Source organism: Coccinella septempunctata, chromosome 5, assembly GCF_907165205.1.
Source record: "Coccinella septempunctata chromosome 5, icCocSept1.1, whole genome shotgun sequence".
NCBI lineage: Eukaryota > Metazoa > Arthropoda > Insecta > Coleoptera > Coccinellidae > Coccinella > Coccinella septempunctata.
Genome location: NC_058193.1, coordinates 38,848,875 through 38,867,731, shown reverse-complemented (window position 1 = coordinate 38,867,731; position 18,857 = coordinate 38,848,875). Strand labels below are relative to the sequence as shown.

The window sequence follows — 18,857 nt, the reverse complement described above, 5'->3', positions numbered from 1 at the left end:
GAAATAATTCTGGAAGAGATTAACAACTATAGCATCCTTTGATTTGGGGAAGATGAAAAAATTGAACTTTGTAAAAAACTTATTGTTTTATTCAGAAAAATTAAAACAATTCTTCATTTTGTGAACAATATAGTGCAAAACAAATAAGGAATAATGTTGTTATATTTGGCTACTTTCTATTCAGAACTTGTAAGTGATCACTAACTAAAAATATCACATTTTGTACTAAAATAAATACTTTGATGATAAAGGTACATACCAACCAGCAACTTATACAGATATGGTATTACCTGTGCAACAACCAAACCAGTAAAAACTTTCTGTAAAAAATAAAATAGGAAACATAATAAAAGTAATAAAATAAAAGATGTTAAGGATACTGCGATAGGAACAATATTTTTGTTTATGTATATTGAATACTTATTGCTTCTCACTCAATGATCCTGTTGAAAACTGAATCATGTAGGAATACCAAGATACTTTAGTTGGCTGTATAGTCTTTGAACATCTGAAAAACCTTATAAAATTCTAGTAGGTCAATTTTTACATATCCCTGTGTTTGATAGGAAATTTATTTTCTTTATACGACAATTTCAAGTCATTTATATCAGTTATACTCCTAAATGAGGAACTAGAAAAAGAGTTACTCATCTCCTGAGTAGGAGACAGGCCGGCGGATTTTGGTCTTTGATCCATTTCATCAGATTTCGTATCAGAATTCACTGATTTTGTTCTTTGGTCATCGTCCTTCAAATGGGAAGTTCTCAACGCTATTATAGTCATTGCTTCTTCAAACATGTTCACGTAATTAACCTCAAAGAACAGTTCATGAATTACCCTCCTGACGTTCAAGCGATAATTGTTCTCAGAAATTATTTTACAAGCCTCGGAATACAGACAAGGATCCTCAAAAAGTCTGGGGTTTTCCTGTTTGAGTTGTAGCAGAGCTAGCTTCGACTGCTTGTTCCACAAAGGATTGGAGAGAAGTTCAATGTACTGCAATATCTCTTGCTTCAAAGAACCTGAAACTAATGCAAAACATATTTCGGAAATTCATATTTTATCATTTAAATTCATGATCATAACCTCAATAGTTGTAAACTGTCAAAGACTTATAACTTTTGAGGTTATTTAAAACATGCGATTGTATCTAACCTGAAGATCCCGCTTCATCAGGTGCTCTGCTGCCTTCGCCAACAGAACATTCTAAACATTCGAGTTTATCATGCGCAAAATCCATATTCGGCTTAATAAACTCCAATTTTTCGTCCATTGCAGAGAATGAAGATGTCAAGGATTCATTGTCAATGTCAGATGTATTAGTACAAGCGGAAGATTTAGTACCGGCATAGTTGGAATGAACTAAGTCGTCCTTGATAGGAAACAGATCATTCAGATGCTGAGGCACTGAGATTCCCATGTAACAAGGAACCCCAAGTTGAAATCTTTGGTGTAAATGATTGTTTTTAGCACTGGATAAAGACGATAAACTCGAACGTAATATAAAATCCTCTACCGACGAATTTCTTTCTGCAGGATTCCTAAGAATAACATTTAAAATGATTAATAGGATCAAATTTTTTCATGGAATACATACATATCATTGAAGGGTATGGTGTGGGGACTTATCGCGTCAAAGTCGTTACTGGATTGTCGGCTGTTTCTCAAAAAATGTAAAGTTGTGTATCCTAACAAATCTTGATTGCTCAACTTGTGGGAGTTACATTGTTGGGACGATTTATCGCTCGAACCAAGATATCCTAACAAAAAAAAACAAGATTTCTTGTCCATCTTCGCACATGAATGTTTTTTAATTACCACTCTGTGCAGAATCTCTCCAACCAGACTCAGAGTATCTCCTTATCTTCTGCTTCGGTTTAGTGAAAGCCACAACATTGGAAGAACTTGGTATGGGACTCAATGTTTGGACTTGCATTCTAGAAAATTACTTACATCAGTTAACAGCATGCAAGAGTATATTCGAAATCTCACAATGGCAATTTTGATCCTGAGTTGAAATCGCCCGAACTCATACTAGACTCCGTAGATCTATTACTGAACTGTTTGGACATCCCTACTCGCTCCCGTAACCTCTGCTCGTAATTTTTGGACATCTCAAATGTTTTACTCTCCGACATTGACCGCTGATGGAACACATTTGAATAATTCCTGTTATTGGGAAGTGTTGAGGATTTTCTCCAAACCTTATTCCTATCAAAGTTATCTGGAAATGAAGATTATTATAATAATGAGCCAGAAGATTCGCTTATGCGGACAGATGACAAATTTTTTCACAATGGTCATCAAAATCTTCTTCTTTCTCGCTTCAAATCGGACGATAAAACAATTTTTCCAAGTCACCTGATGCAACTAATCAGATAGACTCGGATTTACTGAACCATTCATTGTCCAGCCATATGTTTATGTTCTGTTTCGTTTTTTCGATGCCAGAGTCACCTTCCACAGGCCCGTACTCGAAATTCAATGAAATTTGGCGAAATTCTAGGGGTTGTAGCTCAGCCATCTTGAATATTTTATAAAAACAATTTTTGGTAAAGTGACTCAGTCGGATGACTTCTACCTTCTGTCAAAAACAAGCCTTACAAACTTCTCAAATATCCCCTCTCCGACCTCCAAGCCATCTCTCAGTTTACTCGTAAAAAGAAACACTCAACACCGATAAAAACGATCGATCGCAAATTCATTAAATTACCTGGACTTCCAAGACGAAAACCACTGTCCCTATAACTTCTACCGCCTTCGAACAAACGATTGTAAGTCGGGGAAGCCCCGAAGCTGTATTCCAAAAACCCATCTTCAGATCCATTTTCGGAGTCGCTCGGTATAAGTTCTTCGTGCACCAGAGGCCAGATTTCATGTCTGTTGTGACGTGCACTGATCCAACCTTAAATATTCACCTATTAACTTTCACCTACCAGCTATTGGGGAGGTTAGGTTAGGTTACCACACTTACCCATCTTATACACTTCATCCGCTCCAGCTTGAGTGGTACCAATCAATCCCAGCGCATAATACGCCGTCGCCCTAATCGAATAAACACTAGCATTTTCCGCCAAACATATAAGTTGAGCAACGACCTCTCCCAGCAGAAGTTCGATACCTTCCGGAGAGGTGCACAAGTGAGCCAAAGCCCAAATACAAGCTTTCATCTCGAGGATTTCCTCATCGGAATTATACGGACCATTTGTTATAACCTAGAAACGAAAAGGAGGCGATGAAGGACCAAATAAACCGCTCTGCCAGCTCTCAATCTCACCTTCACGAATCTAGCGATAGAACCATGCTCCACCAGAGCTCTGAAACCATCGGTCAACCTAGAAAGCTGCCCGTATAAATGAGGAAGCAGATGAAGGTCCTTATAATTGAAGGTTCGCGCGTTACTCAACCTCTTATCGTATTTTCCGTCCGGCCCCCTCTGGTGAAGAGTCAAGGAATCGGAAATATCGTCTTCAACTTGCTTGACATATCGATAAATGAAACATTCATCCCATTTCTTGATCTCGTCAACCAGCCGATTATCCTTGCAAAATTTTGAAAGACCATTAGGGTGAGATAAAATCCTCGTTTGGAGAAAAGTTCCCCTCCAACCGAGGTGGTCGAAGTCGTTGGTGGTGTTGATGATAACTTCGAGACATTCCAAAGATTCGCAAGCCTCGTGAAGTATAGATAAGGCACACAACGATATAACCTTAGCTTTGTCCCTCAGTTGTGCAACTAATAAAGGGATACCCCAGCTGGCAAAGTCGGGGATGCCGGACCTCAGTAATATCAGTAAGAACTGAGTGGCGTATAAGCGTGAACTCTCGATGTTACACCGCAATATGGCTGCTAGAAGATTCTGGCATAACACATTTTCACTGTAGTCCATCGATGATATTATTAACTTGATGTAGCAGTCGTTATTAGTTGTTGTAGCTAAGTTTTGTAAACTGAAAAAGTGATGTTCATAAAGACTTTCCCGGATACTAATCGAATAATAGAAGTTTTTGGTCTTGTGGACATTTCGCCTAAAACTGCATTCATTCTCGACGAAAACAAGGCAATTCTTCAGTAGATTTGTCTTATCTAAATTACAAAGAAACATAACCTTGGACTGAGATGCTTACTGCACTTGTAGGTGAAATACCGACAAGATCACGACTAATAAGTGAATCTATTGACTTTTTTCACCATATTTCATCTCGAATGTGTGAATAATACTTTTAAACTCACCTCTGGAACATGTTGATTTGATTAAGTATATTCAAGCCTAGTTCTGTCGTCGCTAGTCTACCGACAAACAAAAAGTAATATTGACACTGAGTATTGACCATATGCTGAGGACTAAAAAGACAATCGTGAACGCTTTTTCCGCTAGTTAGGGCGTTGATATGGCTCAAAATATCGGTGAAGAGATCACTTAACAGCTTAACACATTCAGGTTCGTTTAAATCTACGAGAAATTGGATGAGTTCGATTCCCACCATGGTGTATGCCAAGCACACTTTAGATGCGCTCAGATCCATGTGTGAAAATTTATTGTTGGAAGGAAGATAAAAATCGACTAAGCGTCTGAGGAACATTTTGTGAGAACTTTCAGTCATGGTCACTTTTAGGTTGCTTTGTCCCTGTAAAGAAACCCGATAATTCATAGTAACGCAAGGAAAAAAAAAAACAAATTGTACCTTTATAATTATCCTAATCAAGTTCCAGTTCCACTGAAGATGATCTTTATGAACTGAAACGCCAGTTTCTTTCACGATATCACCGGTAGAATTCGTAACGAACTGAAAATGAAAAACGTTGACTGGAAATTTCCAATATCGAATAATTTTCACTTACTCTTTTTATTTTCGATTTTATACCTCTGCGCCGTCTTTCATTCATCAGTTTGTTCATTTTGTTGGTAACTCTAAAGCAGTTGCCACTTCTCAAAATAAAATCTAAATACAGGCTGTGTGAAACAGGCCTCTTCTTCAATAACCTAAAAATATGGGGAGTTACGTTTCCATCGACAAAACAAAGATGATATCGCTTACTTATGGAACTGAACCAAGGCAGTAATGGCCCCAATGGCTTGAGGACAATTTTTTGTTGCATAATCTAGGAGGGTTGGCAGGGCTGAAGCAGAATTACAGCATTCTGGTGGCAGTAAAAGTTGAATAAGACGTAATAATTCACCTGTCAAAAACAAATTTGACAGTTTAGGTTATGGTCTCTCAATGACAGGCTGAAATTATGAAAGCAACAAATCATTACCCACCCAATAAAACTGTGGCTCTTACACTTATGAAAGTGTCGCTTGTAGCGATCACTTCGACAAGTGCCTCAATTAGGCCGTTATTTTGAAAGCAGTACAAGAGGACAGCTAAATGCATATCGATAATTCTTGGAGTAAATTTCGCAAGATGAGGTATCATTGTTTGGCCTTCAGCAACGACAAAACCTTCGTTAAGTCTCCACGATATCTGAGGTTCACTAGGATCTACGGCACTTAAAGCGACAGACAGTTCGTCTGTCCATTCCGGTTGTGGCAGGCCCAATAATTCATAAAGAAGATCCAGTATAGCTTTCTAGAAAGATAAAAATGAACACTGCGGAGATAGCTGCGTTATGCATCATCTTACTCTGACTTCCAATTGATTCAGATGCAGAATACCTATGATGGCTATCAAACCAGATTTGTTACTAGGACTACAAAAATGTAAAATACCAGACCAGCTCCTTAAAATAGTCAGCATTGCTAATCTGCTGCAGTTGAACCGCAAATCTCTCTCATCTCTGAAGTAATAAAATATTAAACAATAATTCAGGCCACTACATATATATAAAATTATTCAGATGTCAAAGACCTACCGATTTTTATCTTTCCAATCATGCTTATAATGAAAGTCACAGTAAGGGGTAGCAACGGAGTCCAAATCAACATCCGTTATTTCCCTTGTACAAGGTTTATCTAATAAGTATAAAAGGACGCCGCACAAAGATTCTGAAATTTTGGGCATTTGACATTCCAATAAATTTCTCGTGATGGCAGCAACACCACCTGTTTCTATAAATTTGTTACTATTCAAGACACCTGAAATAAAATTTTAGGTTATGTTAATATCGCATTTTGGTGAGGTTTACATTTACCTAATTCGCACAATGTAGCAAGACATATTCGTAACATTCTGTCTTTTTCTTCGATACCGCTATTGGCTAGGGAAATAAGACACCTAGCTAAGCATTCATGAAACTGTGATGGTGATAGGAGAAGCACTTTCCTTATAAGTTTCATGGCTTCCAATCGTTCAGCGTCATTTCTAAGTGATAGATCAAGACACCTGAAGTGGATCAATTGTTATAAGATAATTCCTAAAGCAACAAGGAATTCCTACCTTGCAACCAAATACGGTATTGACAAATTATTGAAGGGTACAACGTCATTCTCACTGGAAACAGAGTGTCTTATGGCTTTCAAACCAGCAGAACGAACATGGGGTGTTGAGTGTACCAATGTAACTCTCAAGCTACAAATTATTTTCTTTTATTTTCCACCTAATATTACACCTATGTTTTATTTACCAAATGAGAACTTCTCTTATGTGATATCCAACTGTTCCAAAGTTGCCATTGATTTTCTTTGAGAAATCAACAAATGCCTTCAAAAAAATCAGTTTATCTTCCTTCTCCTCACCACAAATACCAGTTATCAATTTTTTCATAACATATTCAGGGTCTGAGGAAAACAAAATCATCTCAGATTTGAATTAGAACACAAGAGAAATGTATACCTACCTAATGAAATATCAATAACTTCTCCGGCACTTTTAGTTTTTCCTGAAAAACAACGATTTAATTCAAAGAAGGAAAACTTTATCATTCAAACTAACCCCTTTTCAGTCTATCCGGCCTAAGTTTTGGATGTTTTAACATCCAAGAGGTCATCATTATTTCGTCCAACAATCGGTCCCACTTTACTCTTTGGTAAATAGGCCATACATTTAAGTTTTTATATTTCCGAGAATCGAAATGCGGTCACTTCCCAATATAATGAATGTCAAACATTTTCTAGGTTAAAAACTACGCTGTTGATGAACAACTGTCAAAATCAAATATAGTACTACTTCGCAAAAAGTACTACCGAAGACAATTCAACTTTTTCAAGTTACCTTTTGACTACAATAAAATCGAATTCTATATTTCAAAAATAGGAATAATCGTTGAAAGACAAGAATCAGTTAAACGATATGATTAATGAACGATAAAGAGAAAAAATTCTAGAAAAAGTGTTTTTGAATATGACATATTGTCCTAACATTTCAATTCATTTGAGCCAAATAGCAGCAGGTGTGCCTAATTAATAAATGGTTCGCTATTTTCGATGGTCTTCGCATCGTTGGAACGCTGGCGCGTTGGAAAATCGTTGATACGTACTTCATTTGACGTCTGTTTTGTGGTTTTTCCTTGTTTACATTATACATTTATCCTGAAATCTATTAAGTCGGGTTATGAGGACAATATAGGACACAATCATAGAAATTTGATGTTTGTAGTAGTATAAGAATAAAAGTGCGGAAGTTATAGGACACAATATTGAGTGAGTTTGGCAAATTTGCACTAACCTACATTCACACAGAAGAGTGCAAACCAGCTGGAGTGAACGTTCAAAATGAAATGGATATATAGTATTTTATTTTTGATACTCGGTGAGTTTGATGTATTTATTTCTATAAAATCAGTGATAACCACAAATTCTTGGATCAAAACATGAATGTTAAGGGAGTGGGTTTAGGTAGTAGGGAAGTAGTTGTTTATTTTTTGATATGTGAAGATTCTCGTAAATGATAGGACAATTAGAGAATGAAATGATATAAGAATATCCCCTATTGTCATTTCCATCTAAATTCCATGTACGAGTGACCCAAATTTTGATTCTTTTGCGAGAAAAAATTTTATTCCTTCGAAAATCATATAGTCAATTTATTTCTGATGTTAATTAACAATCTACTACTGGATTCAGGAGTTTTGGGCGTATTACTAGACATTTTTCAATAAATTGGTTCATAGTTATCCTTCTCAATGAGATAAAATTAGCTTCAGATACTTTTGCCGCTCGAATTGATAGTTGACCTTGATAATGTAGAAATTTTAGATCAATCTGCAATCCGCCCCTCAGCTAATATATCGAGAAATATACGATGCAATTTACAAACCTGATAAATAATGACTTTTTCAGGGAAAAGCATTTGCAATGAGTACCTACAATTTTCCTGTCATTTAGAAGCGTATAAAAAGCCCATTTGGGTTACATAATTGTAAACATGATGTTTTTCATTGTTTTATTGTATCTGTCGACCTTGAACATTCCACGGTTATATCTCTTTCATTTCTTCTCTTGTGATTCGCATTAATTGTAATATTGTAAACGGTTTCTGTAATTATTCATTCTTGACAAGATATATTTTGAATTTAATGCGCTATCCTTGAATCTATTTATAGAACTTTTGGAGTTGTTTTGGTGGGTTTCGCGAGAGCAATTCGAAGGATTAGCCGCAAAAAAGAAATCGGCCTAGTTATTGATATAGCTAGGATGAAAATCCCTGCTCAGAGTTTCAGAAGTCGAAAACTATCGAATTTCGAATCTAATGTTGGACTTTCATATTTATAGAATCAACAGGTACCTGTATAACAACGAGGCAATATCATGCGATTTATCTTTAGTGTTTGAATAAAAGATGAATCTGCTGAGGAAAAATTTGTCATGAAAACTCCGCGAAACTAATTAGATAGTGATTTCTTGGTCAAACACAATGCGGGGACAATTCTATTGTTGGAAAATTCATCATTCGCGGTACACCGCGAAGATAAGGTTTTTATCAGAATTGAGGAAATTTCATCCATAATACGTGCAATTTAGTACGAGAGGAATTGCAGGGGATTGTAAAGTTGAGATCATTTTTGTCAGCTCCAGCTGAAGCATGAATTGCAATAATGAAGAAATTAAAAACTGATTTTATGAAGGTTTACATTATTCTGAAAGTACTATTTAATAAATTCTTCTTAATGAAAAATTGGACATGTTTGTTGATTCAAGACCTGCAATATAAGTTTTTCACGAAAATTACCCTTCTTCCATAGGTGTTGTTTATGCAGACGAAGTGGAAAAAGTAGAACCTAGCGCAATTCAACAATTTCTTCAGCAGAGATGTTACAAATACGCAAAGGAAGGAGATGCATACGATCAGCTGGTGGTGAGTTGGCCTAAAGATTAGGAAAATCCTTCCTTCTTCATAAACTTTACATATAATGAATTCCGTATGACAAAACGAGCGACGCTAATTTTTTTCAGGGACTTTCCTTCGACTTCTACAAGTACGCTGAATACACCGCCACCTTCTTGCCAGACCACATCGACCATTTCTGTAAGAACGAGAGGCCGATCCTCAAACTGAAACTGAAAGATGTAAACAAACAGATGCTTAAATGCCTGGCCAGTGACGAAAAATTCCTTCCTCAGTTTGTGCAGGATACATTCCACTACTTCATGGAATTTTTATGCGCCAACGAAGGCTCCAGCGTCAGAAGTTAGTCCTAATTTCTTGATTTTTGTGTTCTCGAATCGGTACCTAGTTGTTATAGGTCGAAATTCTTTTTGCAGCTTTCTTCAGTACGCACGGTAAGGAGTGCAGAGGGTCCCTGTCTAGGCAGAATGCTACTGATGAAGTCGGAGCTTGCTTTTCACGAGTTTTTCTCACGGTGAATGACAAGGGATTCATGACGAAAGATGCCATATGCAGGTTAGTTCGGGAATAGGTTCATGACTTCAGAAATTGTCCGCTTGGAATCAATCTCTTAGCTTTATTAAGTGTATGATTTTTGTTTACAGCGATGTTGGTTTCGTGAACGGATGTTTCTCTGGAATTCTCGACAAATACTGCCCAGATTTCGCTGCATTCAAGGAGTTGAACAAGCGATTTTTCACCTACGTTAATAAACCTTGTTCAGGGTGTATATTCGGAGTTAATAATATGGTTACTTTCTTGTGCGTGCTTGCCGCCTTATTCTACAAAAAATTGTTTTAATCTGGGATATGGTAAGGTCCCCGGTTCAAATCTGATTTTTCGAATCAATTCTGGAAAAGATGTACAATAATTATTAATGTCTAAAAACGATTATACCAGCAGGAGTGTAGAATCTTAATACTCAGGTCTAATGATCCATATTAATCTCTATTACCTTCAACCACTTATCTTCTTTCTTTTCAGAGATCTTTTTTATGAACGCAAAACGCATGGCTTATACACCATGTTACAACCAATCATTCGAGAATGGTTCTAAAATTGGCAAATATTGCAATATTTGATTGTGATATGAATATTTATGTGATCAAAATTATATTTTTCTTACAGCCTAAATTTTCTAGGTATATCGATGACTTAAAGTATTTTACCGCGACTGAGGGAATTGCGATTTAAAAATTCGTAAATTTATCTTTGAATGGCACTTCTCATATTTCAAGTGGATAGTTTTTGTCTTGTAGGAAATCATTTAATCCAACTGTTATGTTTGAAATCGTAGTCTTTGAATCCTTGTTGCTTTCAATGTCCACACTGTAATTTTTGGTGCTTCTTATCGATGTTTCTTCAATCTATTCCGAAAATTCATCGATGCCTATTTGATCATGATATGTATCGGTGAATTTTTTCCATGGATGTTACAGTCAAATGCAGGAGAATTGAACGAATAATGACAAAATTTTCCATTTGTATTTGCTGATCCTCACTGTATTATTTGTTCATACACATAAGTCTCACACGAAAACTGGATGATATGTGAATGTGTTATGTCGAAATAAATGGTTAAGATTTATTTGTGTCTTTATTTACATGCAGGGTTGGGATAAGGTATGGAAACAAGAAGATATCTTTGAAATGAAAGCAACGGTAGCAGGTAGGTTATTCACAATAACGCATGTGATGCTATTTTTGAAGATTTCGAAAGGCCGTGTTATTTTGAATTCGAAAAACCAGGGCAGGGCCAAAAACACTACTCTTTGCTCTATTTACCCCTGTCCGTAATCAGTTCATACACTTCTAACCTCAATATTGTGGAACTCGCATGGATTTACCTGTCCTTACCAAACCAAGAAAAAAACCAAGTGTTGTTTCAATTGACCAACATCATTTTTTGGTCCTTCGGGTGGGATCTGATTTATCCTTGGCTGAGGAAGCTGGAGATGTTATTCGCTGGCGCTGAGATCTTGTTCTAGTTGACTTGTAATGTTCCCTGAGTTAGTTTAATAAATATCGTTCTTTTCCTTTTATAAAAATCAAGTTGGTTCGATTTTTAACTTAGTTTAATACGTTTTTGAATATCCTTTGTCAATAATAAAACTATTAATGACGAAAAAATACGGAAAAATTAAGAAATTTTGGAAAGAATTTATGAGAGATTTCTAGAGGGTGATAATAATCGAGTATGTGTACGGGGTGTTTGAATGAAATCATGGAAGAAATGTTGACTCACTAATTCGAAATATCTTTCCAGTTTGTTGAATGTTATCGAAAATTACAAATCAAGTAGTGATAACACTATTAGCAAACTAACAAATGGGTATCGAAAAGACCACCCCTGGTTCTTCGAGCTCATATTAATCCGGGGAATTCACATTTGAAAGATAACGGTGTGTTCAACAGTGACAAACTTACGCCGGAAGAATTTCTGTTGAAAAAAGCCGAACGTGGTCCTGCGTGCGCCAAAATCTGTGGGTTCCTCGGGCAGTTTTTAATTATCCCATCCGGAATATAAATGAGCCTGATGGTGAATCTCGAAACTCGCAACATCTGCCTATTCCTACCACCAAGCGGAACGAGTCAAATCCGAGGATGCGACAGCTGTTCTGTCACGTGGATTTTCGAAAAAGTTGGAAATGTGGACGATTGGTTCGTGTTGGATATCGGAAACGACCTATGCTATCCAGTTTCTTTGGGGGATGGCACGAGCGTTTCGATAAATTGGTAATTCTGTGTTAGATTGAAAAATTGACTTTGCTTCCAATGAATTTCTGGAACCAAGAACATGAAAATTTTTATTTTGCGTTTTCAAACGTGTATCGTGTATACTTCGACGAATGAGAAAAGAACTGTCGTTATATGTTTGGAGCTTGTAATAATTCATAACCAGAGTGAGCATCAGTTGGATTTTGCCCAAAAATTCGATGTCCAGTGGTCCAGTGAGAGTATCTCGAAAACTAGAAGAGATAGAGCAGAACAGATTGCACCTTCTAGAATTTCTTCCAGGAAACAATGAATGGCTTTCTAAGATGCTTCGTTTTTGAGGTTTTAGCAACTACATCGAGATTTTTACGATTAGATAGAGTTCCCATAACTTATTTGTCTTCGAATTTAGAGATCTGAAACCTGAACCTTTCTACCAGTTTTTTTTTGCGTGGATTCCACTGAAAGTTATGGTTGTCACCATAATTTTTTTGTCTGGAAGAGAGCTCGTGAATGTGTCTTCTGTTTTGCTTTTCTATAGGTCCCCTACTAAGCGTACAATATCGACTTGAAAATACGTCGGATTTTTCTGAAAAAAAGCTGCATACTGCGAGTAACAGGGAACAGGAAGTTGTTTCTCATCGTCGACAAATCAAATTATCCAAAATACACACTTATCATTTAATTAGAGAATTATCACGCCATCTCCAAACAAATTTGCATTTCCTTCGCAAACGAGTCGGCACCAAAAGATTAATTTTCGTAACTTACGACGTGCCATATCCTCTGGTGGGCCTGGGGACCTCAATAATTATCTTGTAGAGCCCCGGATGGGGAACGCCAGGTGCTCCTCAGCCAGACCAACCATCCTCGGCCACTGATTTGGATTGTTCTTGACGAAATCTGAAAATATTCAACATACGGTGGTCGGCGTTCGAAGAAGTCGAGCAGTGCTGGAGTAGAGTGGCGCGTTTTAACGTACAGAGTGCGCAAGTTTATTCGAAAATTCAATTTTCAATTTTATCGTAAGGTGAGTGTTGAATATTTGTTTAACAATTTATTATTATTATTATTTTTTCATGTTTTCGATTGAATTTTCGATAATGAAACTGTGTAGTACGATAATTTTTCATCATTCATTTCTCATGTAAGAAAAATTCTTGGATATATTCACGATGTAAAATTTTTCCATTATTCAACTAGGGTTGATCAAAATTTCTCGATAATTATAATTTAAAAGCGTATTTGAGAAGATGAACTCAAGGTTCACGTATTTTTGATTGAAAACAACGAGAATTCAACCAAATGAAAATGCGATTCTGAAGATTAATCAAATTTTTAAATTTATTTTTAATTCGAAAAAAAAATTGACTTGATTTTGCAATGCAAGATCAGAAATCAAGAAAATTTCGTTAATTTATTTCTTTCAATTAACTTTGGTGATTTATGAATGAAAATTGTAAAGCCTTCTTGAAAATTTTATGATTCACGGAGATACGTAGTTCTATTTATCCAATTTAGCTGAAAAGCGAGTAGCATTTATACCACATAAATGCTATACTCGGATATACATCCTGTATATTTAAAGGATGTAAATGAATTATTGTGAAAAAGTTGATTACTTGTCAAAAATAGTGTAGGATTTCCATATGTTTTTCTTCTGTGCAGCCTTTGCTTAGGAATACATTCATGAAAAGTAATTTTAAATTCAGCAGAAAACTCAGAGAAACTAAGTTCAGCAAACATCTTTACATAGCTGGGGATGCTAAAAAAATGATAAAAAAGACCCAAATTATTTGCGCCGAGGAATCACCCTTAAAACTATTCATTTATAACCTGTTAATCTATGATGGTTATTGAAAAACCAAAAAATTTTCATTCTGTTTTTTTTTCGGCTATTTTCGTTTGTTTCATTGCTCTCCGTGTATGTTACCCAGGTGACCAACAATGGATGAGGGATACAAACTCATCATTTCTAAAAAAAATATAATTTTCATGAAATTTTCTGCGTTTTTTCGTTTCAGTCTGAAGCATCGCCTATAGTTCGTTCAAACCAGGCGTTTTTTTTCATAACTCAAGTTCTATAATTCGATCTAGCGGACAGCTGCTTCGAGTCCATTTCAAGACACAAAAAGTCCACGGTAAAACGGCCCTATGTCCGAAATGAATAAATTTCGTGGATGATAATCGAAATATGACCAACATGTGCCGCACAAAAAACTAATTGCCGATGCTAGGGGTCGGAAAGTGTTAAATAATTGTTATATTTCCGACGAGGTATTTCCTGTCCAGATCCTCATTACGATAACAGGGACAAATGTTGAATCCTCATTTGAATAAGTTGAAAGGAATGATTTTCGAAGTGGTTGGGATGGCAAGTGATGTAGAACAGGTGTGAAATTTGTTGGAAAATCAAGATCAATTAAAGTCTTTCAAAATGTATTTAATACTACTATAAGAAGCAATCTTGCATCAATAATTTTTGTTGGCATCTCCGAAATTTGTGAGTTTTTCGAAATGACACTTTGGCGCCCAAAAGAATTGATCAATAACTCATTTTCAACTCCCTCTATTGCAGAGGAGCTGTATCAAATACTCCAGAATCTACATTCTTAGCAGTTGCGCTTTTCAAGGAATCAATACTTCATAATCTTCTAATAATGGTCTATCAATTTGATGTTGTACAATGAAAACGATAATTATTCAGCTTATGCAAATGGGGGTTGGCAAATCTGAAAGTTATTGGAAAAAATCAGCAATCTCAATTCATTAATTGTAAAAAACATAAGTTTCATCTTTCTAAATCGACTCATTTGATCGTAAGATCGTAGCATCAAAGTCAAAAGGCCGAAATAGACGTTTAATGTTCGAGGCAATCAAGAACTTAGCGATGTATCCATTCGAAAAATCTCTCCAATTTTAAAAACCCAAACTGGTCTCTAGATCACCTCTTCCGCAAAATAAACACGAGCGCCAGGTGTTACTAACACGTTAATTCGGTCCATCTTTGAAAGCCATCATGCATACGCATATCGAGTATCCCCTTACAGCTTGTCCATGCTCTGGTCTTTGTAAAGCTCTGCTGGAATCTTGCAGAGATAATCTGCACAGGTGAGGACTCAATAGGCCTGCAAATCATCAAGATTTATCGTCAACAACTTCGTTAAATGACGATTTGTTCACCTAGGTGAGGGTCAGAAACAGATCAACCGATGGAGTGGTGAAAACTTCTTCCTAATTCTTTTCAGCTCACTAAAGCAGGAACAGTTTTTGACGGATATCGATTTGTGTACGAAATATGAATGAATAATCTTCCAAGACGTTAAAATTGCTCATTTTAACGCCAGCTATTCGAATATTTGTAGTATTGTGTAGTGATGTTGTGAAATTTATTCATCGGTTTTGATGATGATTAATTTAAGAGTTTATTCAGTGGTTTCCTCTAACCTTCTTGGGGTAGTTATCACTCTAAATCGATCAATGAGAGGAGAACCTTCAGGGAGAATTATTACCGACTTGGAAAGAACCATTTCGAACATGACCCAGTTCGATATAAAACGCGTTCTATCGACCAAAACTAACGAAGTCATCGGCCGTCCATTGTCGAAACCAACATAAAAGCCACGCGCCTGCAGAACACACAAATACCATTTAAAACCCTCACGTCAATTCCGATACCAATTTGCCCTAATACTCCCCTGTCAGTCGATGAACCTTGCATTGCAGCTGCCGCCGGAGAAAGATCTCCGAGTCCACCAATCACTGCTCATTCTATACAGCACCTGTCGGCCCCAAGGTAAAAACCAGAAGAATTTTGTTTGTTCATTTTACTGGCAGACCACCTCCTTATCCGTGGGGCTTGTGGCCATAATTTGCGATTTTACCTATTAACGGGCGGTAGTTAAAATTTAAAACCCATTCAGCGGGCTGCGGGATTTATGGGTTTGGTGTTATTGAGCTGGCTCAGAGCTGTCCAGTAAAAACTCATAACATGTCATGCGAAAAGTTCATATTGATGGAAATCCTGAAAAAAAGTTACGAGTTACATTCTACTTGATGAAAAATGGGAAAAACCACTTGATTGCCAACCACCTGGACTGTAAATCCACTCAAAATATCTTCAATGAAGCCATGAAAAGTGATGGAGTAGTTTGTATCAAGAAAAACATAACTTACTGTGACATTTTTAATAAAATTCCGAAATACATAGGATATTTTTTTCCGAACGCCTATACATAGTCGATATGCAAATCCCCACAATGTAGAGTAGATTGCGTGCAATGTGATTTTGTAATTTACCGTGAAACCCCTGGAACTAGATTCCGTAATACTTAATTGTTTCGTGTTTAGCAGTGATTTTGTATAAATTATTCTTCTAGCACACGGTGGAATGGAATTGATTCGAATTTTGTGAATAACTCCATTGGTTGGGAAAATTCTGAGTGGATATTGGACGATTAAAATAATACATTCGCTTTGTTCAATGCTTTTACTTATGAACCTGTCAAAAAATTGTCGCACTGTTGAAGTGAACTTCGAATCAAACTTATGAGTACTTAATTCCACAAGAATTTGCGAGTAATGTCTAGATATCAGACTTCTCTTAGAAGTTATTGATAAACAATTCCTCAGAAGCTTCTTTGTATCATTCCTTTCGGCTTCTATACCACCATAAATTTGTTTTTCCTATTATTTCTCCTCCTTTGAAATCTTCAATAACCTCATGGTTCTATTCAGCGAAAGCAATTATCAAAATGACCATTTAGACAGATCGTTATCGTAGGAAGATAATTGAGTAAATTTTTTTCTGAGAGGAATTTCAATGAAATTAAGTTGTATGTTTTCCAGTTCTAGTACGAAAAAACCTGATTACCTGTTGCCGCTGGAGAGCGAAAAATTCCCAACGTGCAATGGATGAAAAGGGAAAAATACGAAACTTGATAAATTGCTATGTGACGTTACGTTCATTTAGAACGTTTCGCAGAGCTTCCAGCTTCTTGTTAATTGAATTCTCTTCTCCACAGTAGTCATGCCCCTTCGGCAGACTTCAAAGTCAACATATAAACCCTCTCTTACTATCTTCTCGTATTAATTCAATAATGCTCAATTCGATGTTTGAGACAGCCTTCGGCGTGTCAACATCCACGTAGGTCAAATATCAATTAAGCGCTCTTAAATTAGTTTTGGAAGAAAGTGTACCTCACTAAACGGAGAGTCACTTGCGTTAATGATCAGAAATTGAGGAACAGTTAATTATAATTATTTTTATATCGATTTGACCAATTAATAAATTTTTGGTGATCTCTAGAAGACAATATTTAGTTTCTCACTTTTTATTTGGCCTAATGGTTGCATTCGAAATGCAAGGGTTGAAGAAAGAGAGTTGGGAAACTGCGGAAGTCCACGTCTTTTTCATAATCTGCTGAAAAGTGGGATTTTTTCTAATCTCATTTTAATTGAGTCTCAAAAGTTTGTAGCTCAGTTAACGAAACGAAAAATTCAGCATCTGTAAGTAGATTTTTAATGGGAAATTTTATGAACCGGAACATATTTCAGCGTAGAATTTTTAGAATAGTTTCAATCATCGATAATTCTTCTTTTCCGCAAGAAAACTCAGAATCGCTGGCTAGATTCATCGAACGAATACGTACCTGAAATAAAATGTGGGAGTTTATACGACAACTGATTTTCCTAAAGGAAATATTCCTACGTCGTAAGGAACCTAATAAAAATAAGGTTGGCTTTCCACCAATATAGGCAAGAGCAAACATTGATGAGGGAAATGAGGCTTGAACGGAATATTTCATAAGCGATATGAGTTTTCCTTTCCCAGCGCCCCTCAAATAGATCCTGGCATTTTATTTGCAGGTTTTCCTCAATTTCCATCGGAAAATCCAGTTTTTTTCTCACTGCTTTGATATTTCAATTATTTTCAAGCGTTTTACCAGCTTACGAGCTGTGTGTAGGGAAATTTAGGATTGAGTGAAAATCAAAGATCAGAATTCGTGGAGATTCATTCAGATTATATGCATACTTCGTCTTTGTGAGTGCTTCCTTTCCCATTTGAAACCCCATAAACAGCTACAAAGTAACAGTTGTCTTACGACAATCCATCATTCGATAGCAACCCCAATGAAACCTGAACTCGCCCAATATCCGGACGTTTTCCCAGTAAAAACAGCATATGCTCGACGTAACAGTCTTACCTGGACCCAAACCTCGTCTAAAATCCTGTCAAGACGCCCGAGATAAATTGGCAGACGATGCGAACGCTGTTTTCCACTTTTACCGAGCACATTATTCAGATCTGCCTCGGGGATGACGCTAACCCCTTCGGTATATTGTTCTACCTCAGGATGGAAAGTGGATAATAAATTTTCATTAGGGATTACGGAGTAAAACCTTTGTGAAAACCGAGAACGCTTGCTTTGAAACTGTATATAGGCATAGTTGACGCGTTCTCTAGATGGGTTATTTGCAAAGAGGCTCATTATCATGTCTTCTTCAGTTGGTTCTTCTTTAACGATTGTATAACTATAGAGCACGAAGATTATGGGGGTTTATTTTGACATAAATTTAACTTGGCTATCATAGACTGGTAAGAATGTGGAAACAATGAACTAAACATTATACATTGAGCTTTCCCACATTACAGTACATCCTAACGTTGGAAAATCAGAATGGGAAATGGATTCCTGATGAATCAAAGACCTGATGGGCGATTCAGAGATATATGTCCATATATTTCCCTTGTTTTCTGTGAACTCCACACAATCTTTATGGTAAATTGTAAATATTTGGTCATCTTCTACTGAGGATGCCATATCAGTTAGTGACGTTTTTACGAGAGAGGATTGTTTTGGAATAGGAAACGAC

At 36.5% G+C, this 18,857-nt stretch overlaps 2 protein-coding genes across 2 annotated transcripts; one reads left to right on the top strand and one right to left on the bottom strand.

The window, feature by feature from the left end:
* Positions 1-67: 67 nt before the first annotated feature.
* On the bottom strand, positions 68-7,248 carry LOC123312801 (rapamycin-insensitive companion of mTOR). The gene is made up of 20 exons (XM_044897301.1): positions 6,876-7,248; positions 6,781-6,822; positions 6,568-6,721; positions 6,381-6,512; positions 6,136-6,326; positions 5,857-6,079; positions 5,628-5,781; positions 5,264-5,573; positions 5,040-5,181; positions 4,843-4,984; positions 4,686-4,787; positions 4,234-4,628; positions 3,278-3,950; positions 2,975-3,215; positions 2,714-2,905; positions 1,993-2,224; positions 1,819-1,937; positions 1,598-1,760; positions 1,156-1,541; positions 68-1,028 (listed from the first exon to the last, which is right to left on the bottom strand). Exons 1-20 carry the CDS (start codon positions 6,931-6,933, stop codon positions 544-546), a joined length of 4,536 nt encoding a protein of 1,511 aa, XP_044753236.1. The 5' UTR covers positions 6,934-7,248; the 3' UTR covers positions 68-543.
* A 204-nt stretch (positions 7,249-7,452) lies between these two features.
* On the top strand, positions 7,453-10,854 carry LOC123312803. The gene is made up of 5 exons (XM_044897302.1): positions 7,453-7,691; positions 9,124-9,236; positions 9,335-9,569; positions 9,644-9,782; positions 9,872-10,854. Exons 1-5 carry the CDS (start codon positions 7,655-7,657, stop codon positions 10,065-10,067), a joined length of 720 nt encoding a protein of 239 aa, XP_044753237.1. The 5' UTR covers positions 7,453-7,654; the 3' UTR covers positions 10,068-10,854.
* The last annotated feature ends 8,003 nt before the right edge of the window (positions 10,855-18,857 follow it).

Excerpts from the sequence above, each read along its gene's own strand:
- LOC123312801 (XM_044897301.1), bottom strand. The coding sequence starts at position 6,933 with ATGATGACCTCTTGGATGTTAAAACATCCAAAACTTAGGCCGGATAGA. Across the intron at positions 6,513-6,567 it reads ATAAGAGAAGTTCTCATTTG|CTTGAGAGTTACATTGGTAC; the intron begins GTAAATAAAACA and ends AATAATTTGTAG. Across the intron at positions 3,951-4,233 it reads CAAATCAACATGTTCCAGAG|TTTACAAAACTTAGCTACAA; the intron begins GTGAGTTTAAAA and ends TCACTTTTTCAG.
- LOC123312803 (XM_044897302.1), top strand. The coding sequence starts at position 7,655 with ATGAAATGGATATATAGTATTTTATTTTTGATACTCG. Across the intron at positions 7,692-9,123 it reads TATTTTATTTTTGATACTCG|GTGTTGTTTATGCAGACGAA; the intron begins GTGAGTTTGATG and ends CTTCTTCCATAG. Across the intron at positions 9,783-9,871 it reads ACGAAAGATGCCATATGCAG|CGATGTTGGTTTCGTGAACG; the intron begins GTTAGTTCGGGA and ends TTTTGTTTACAG.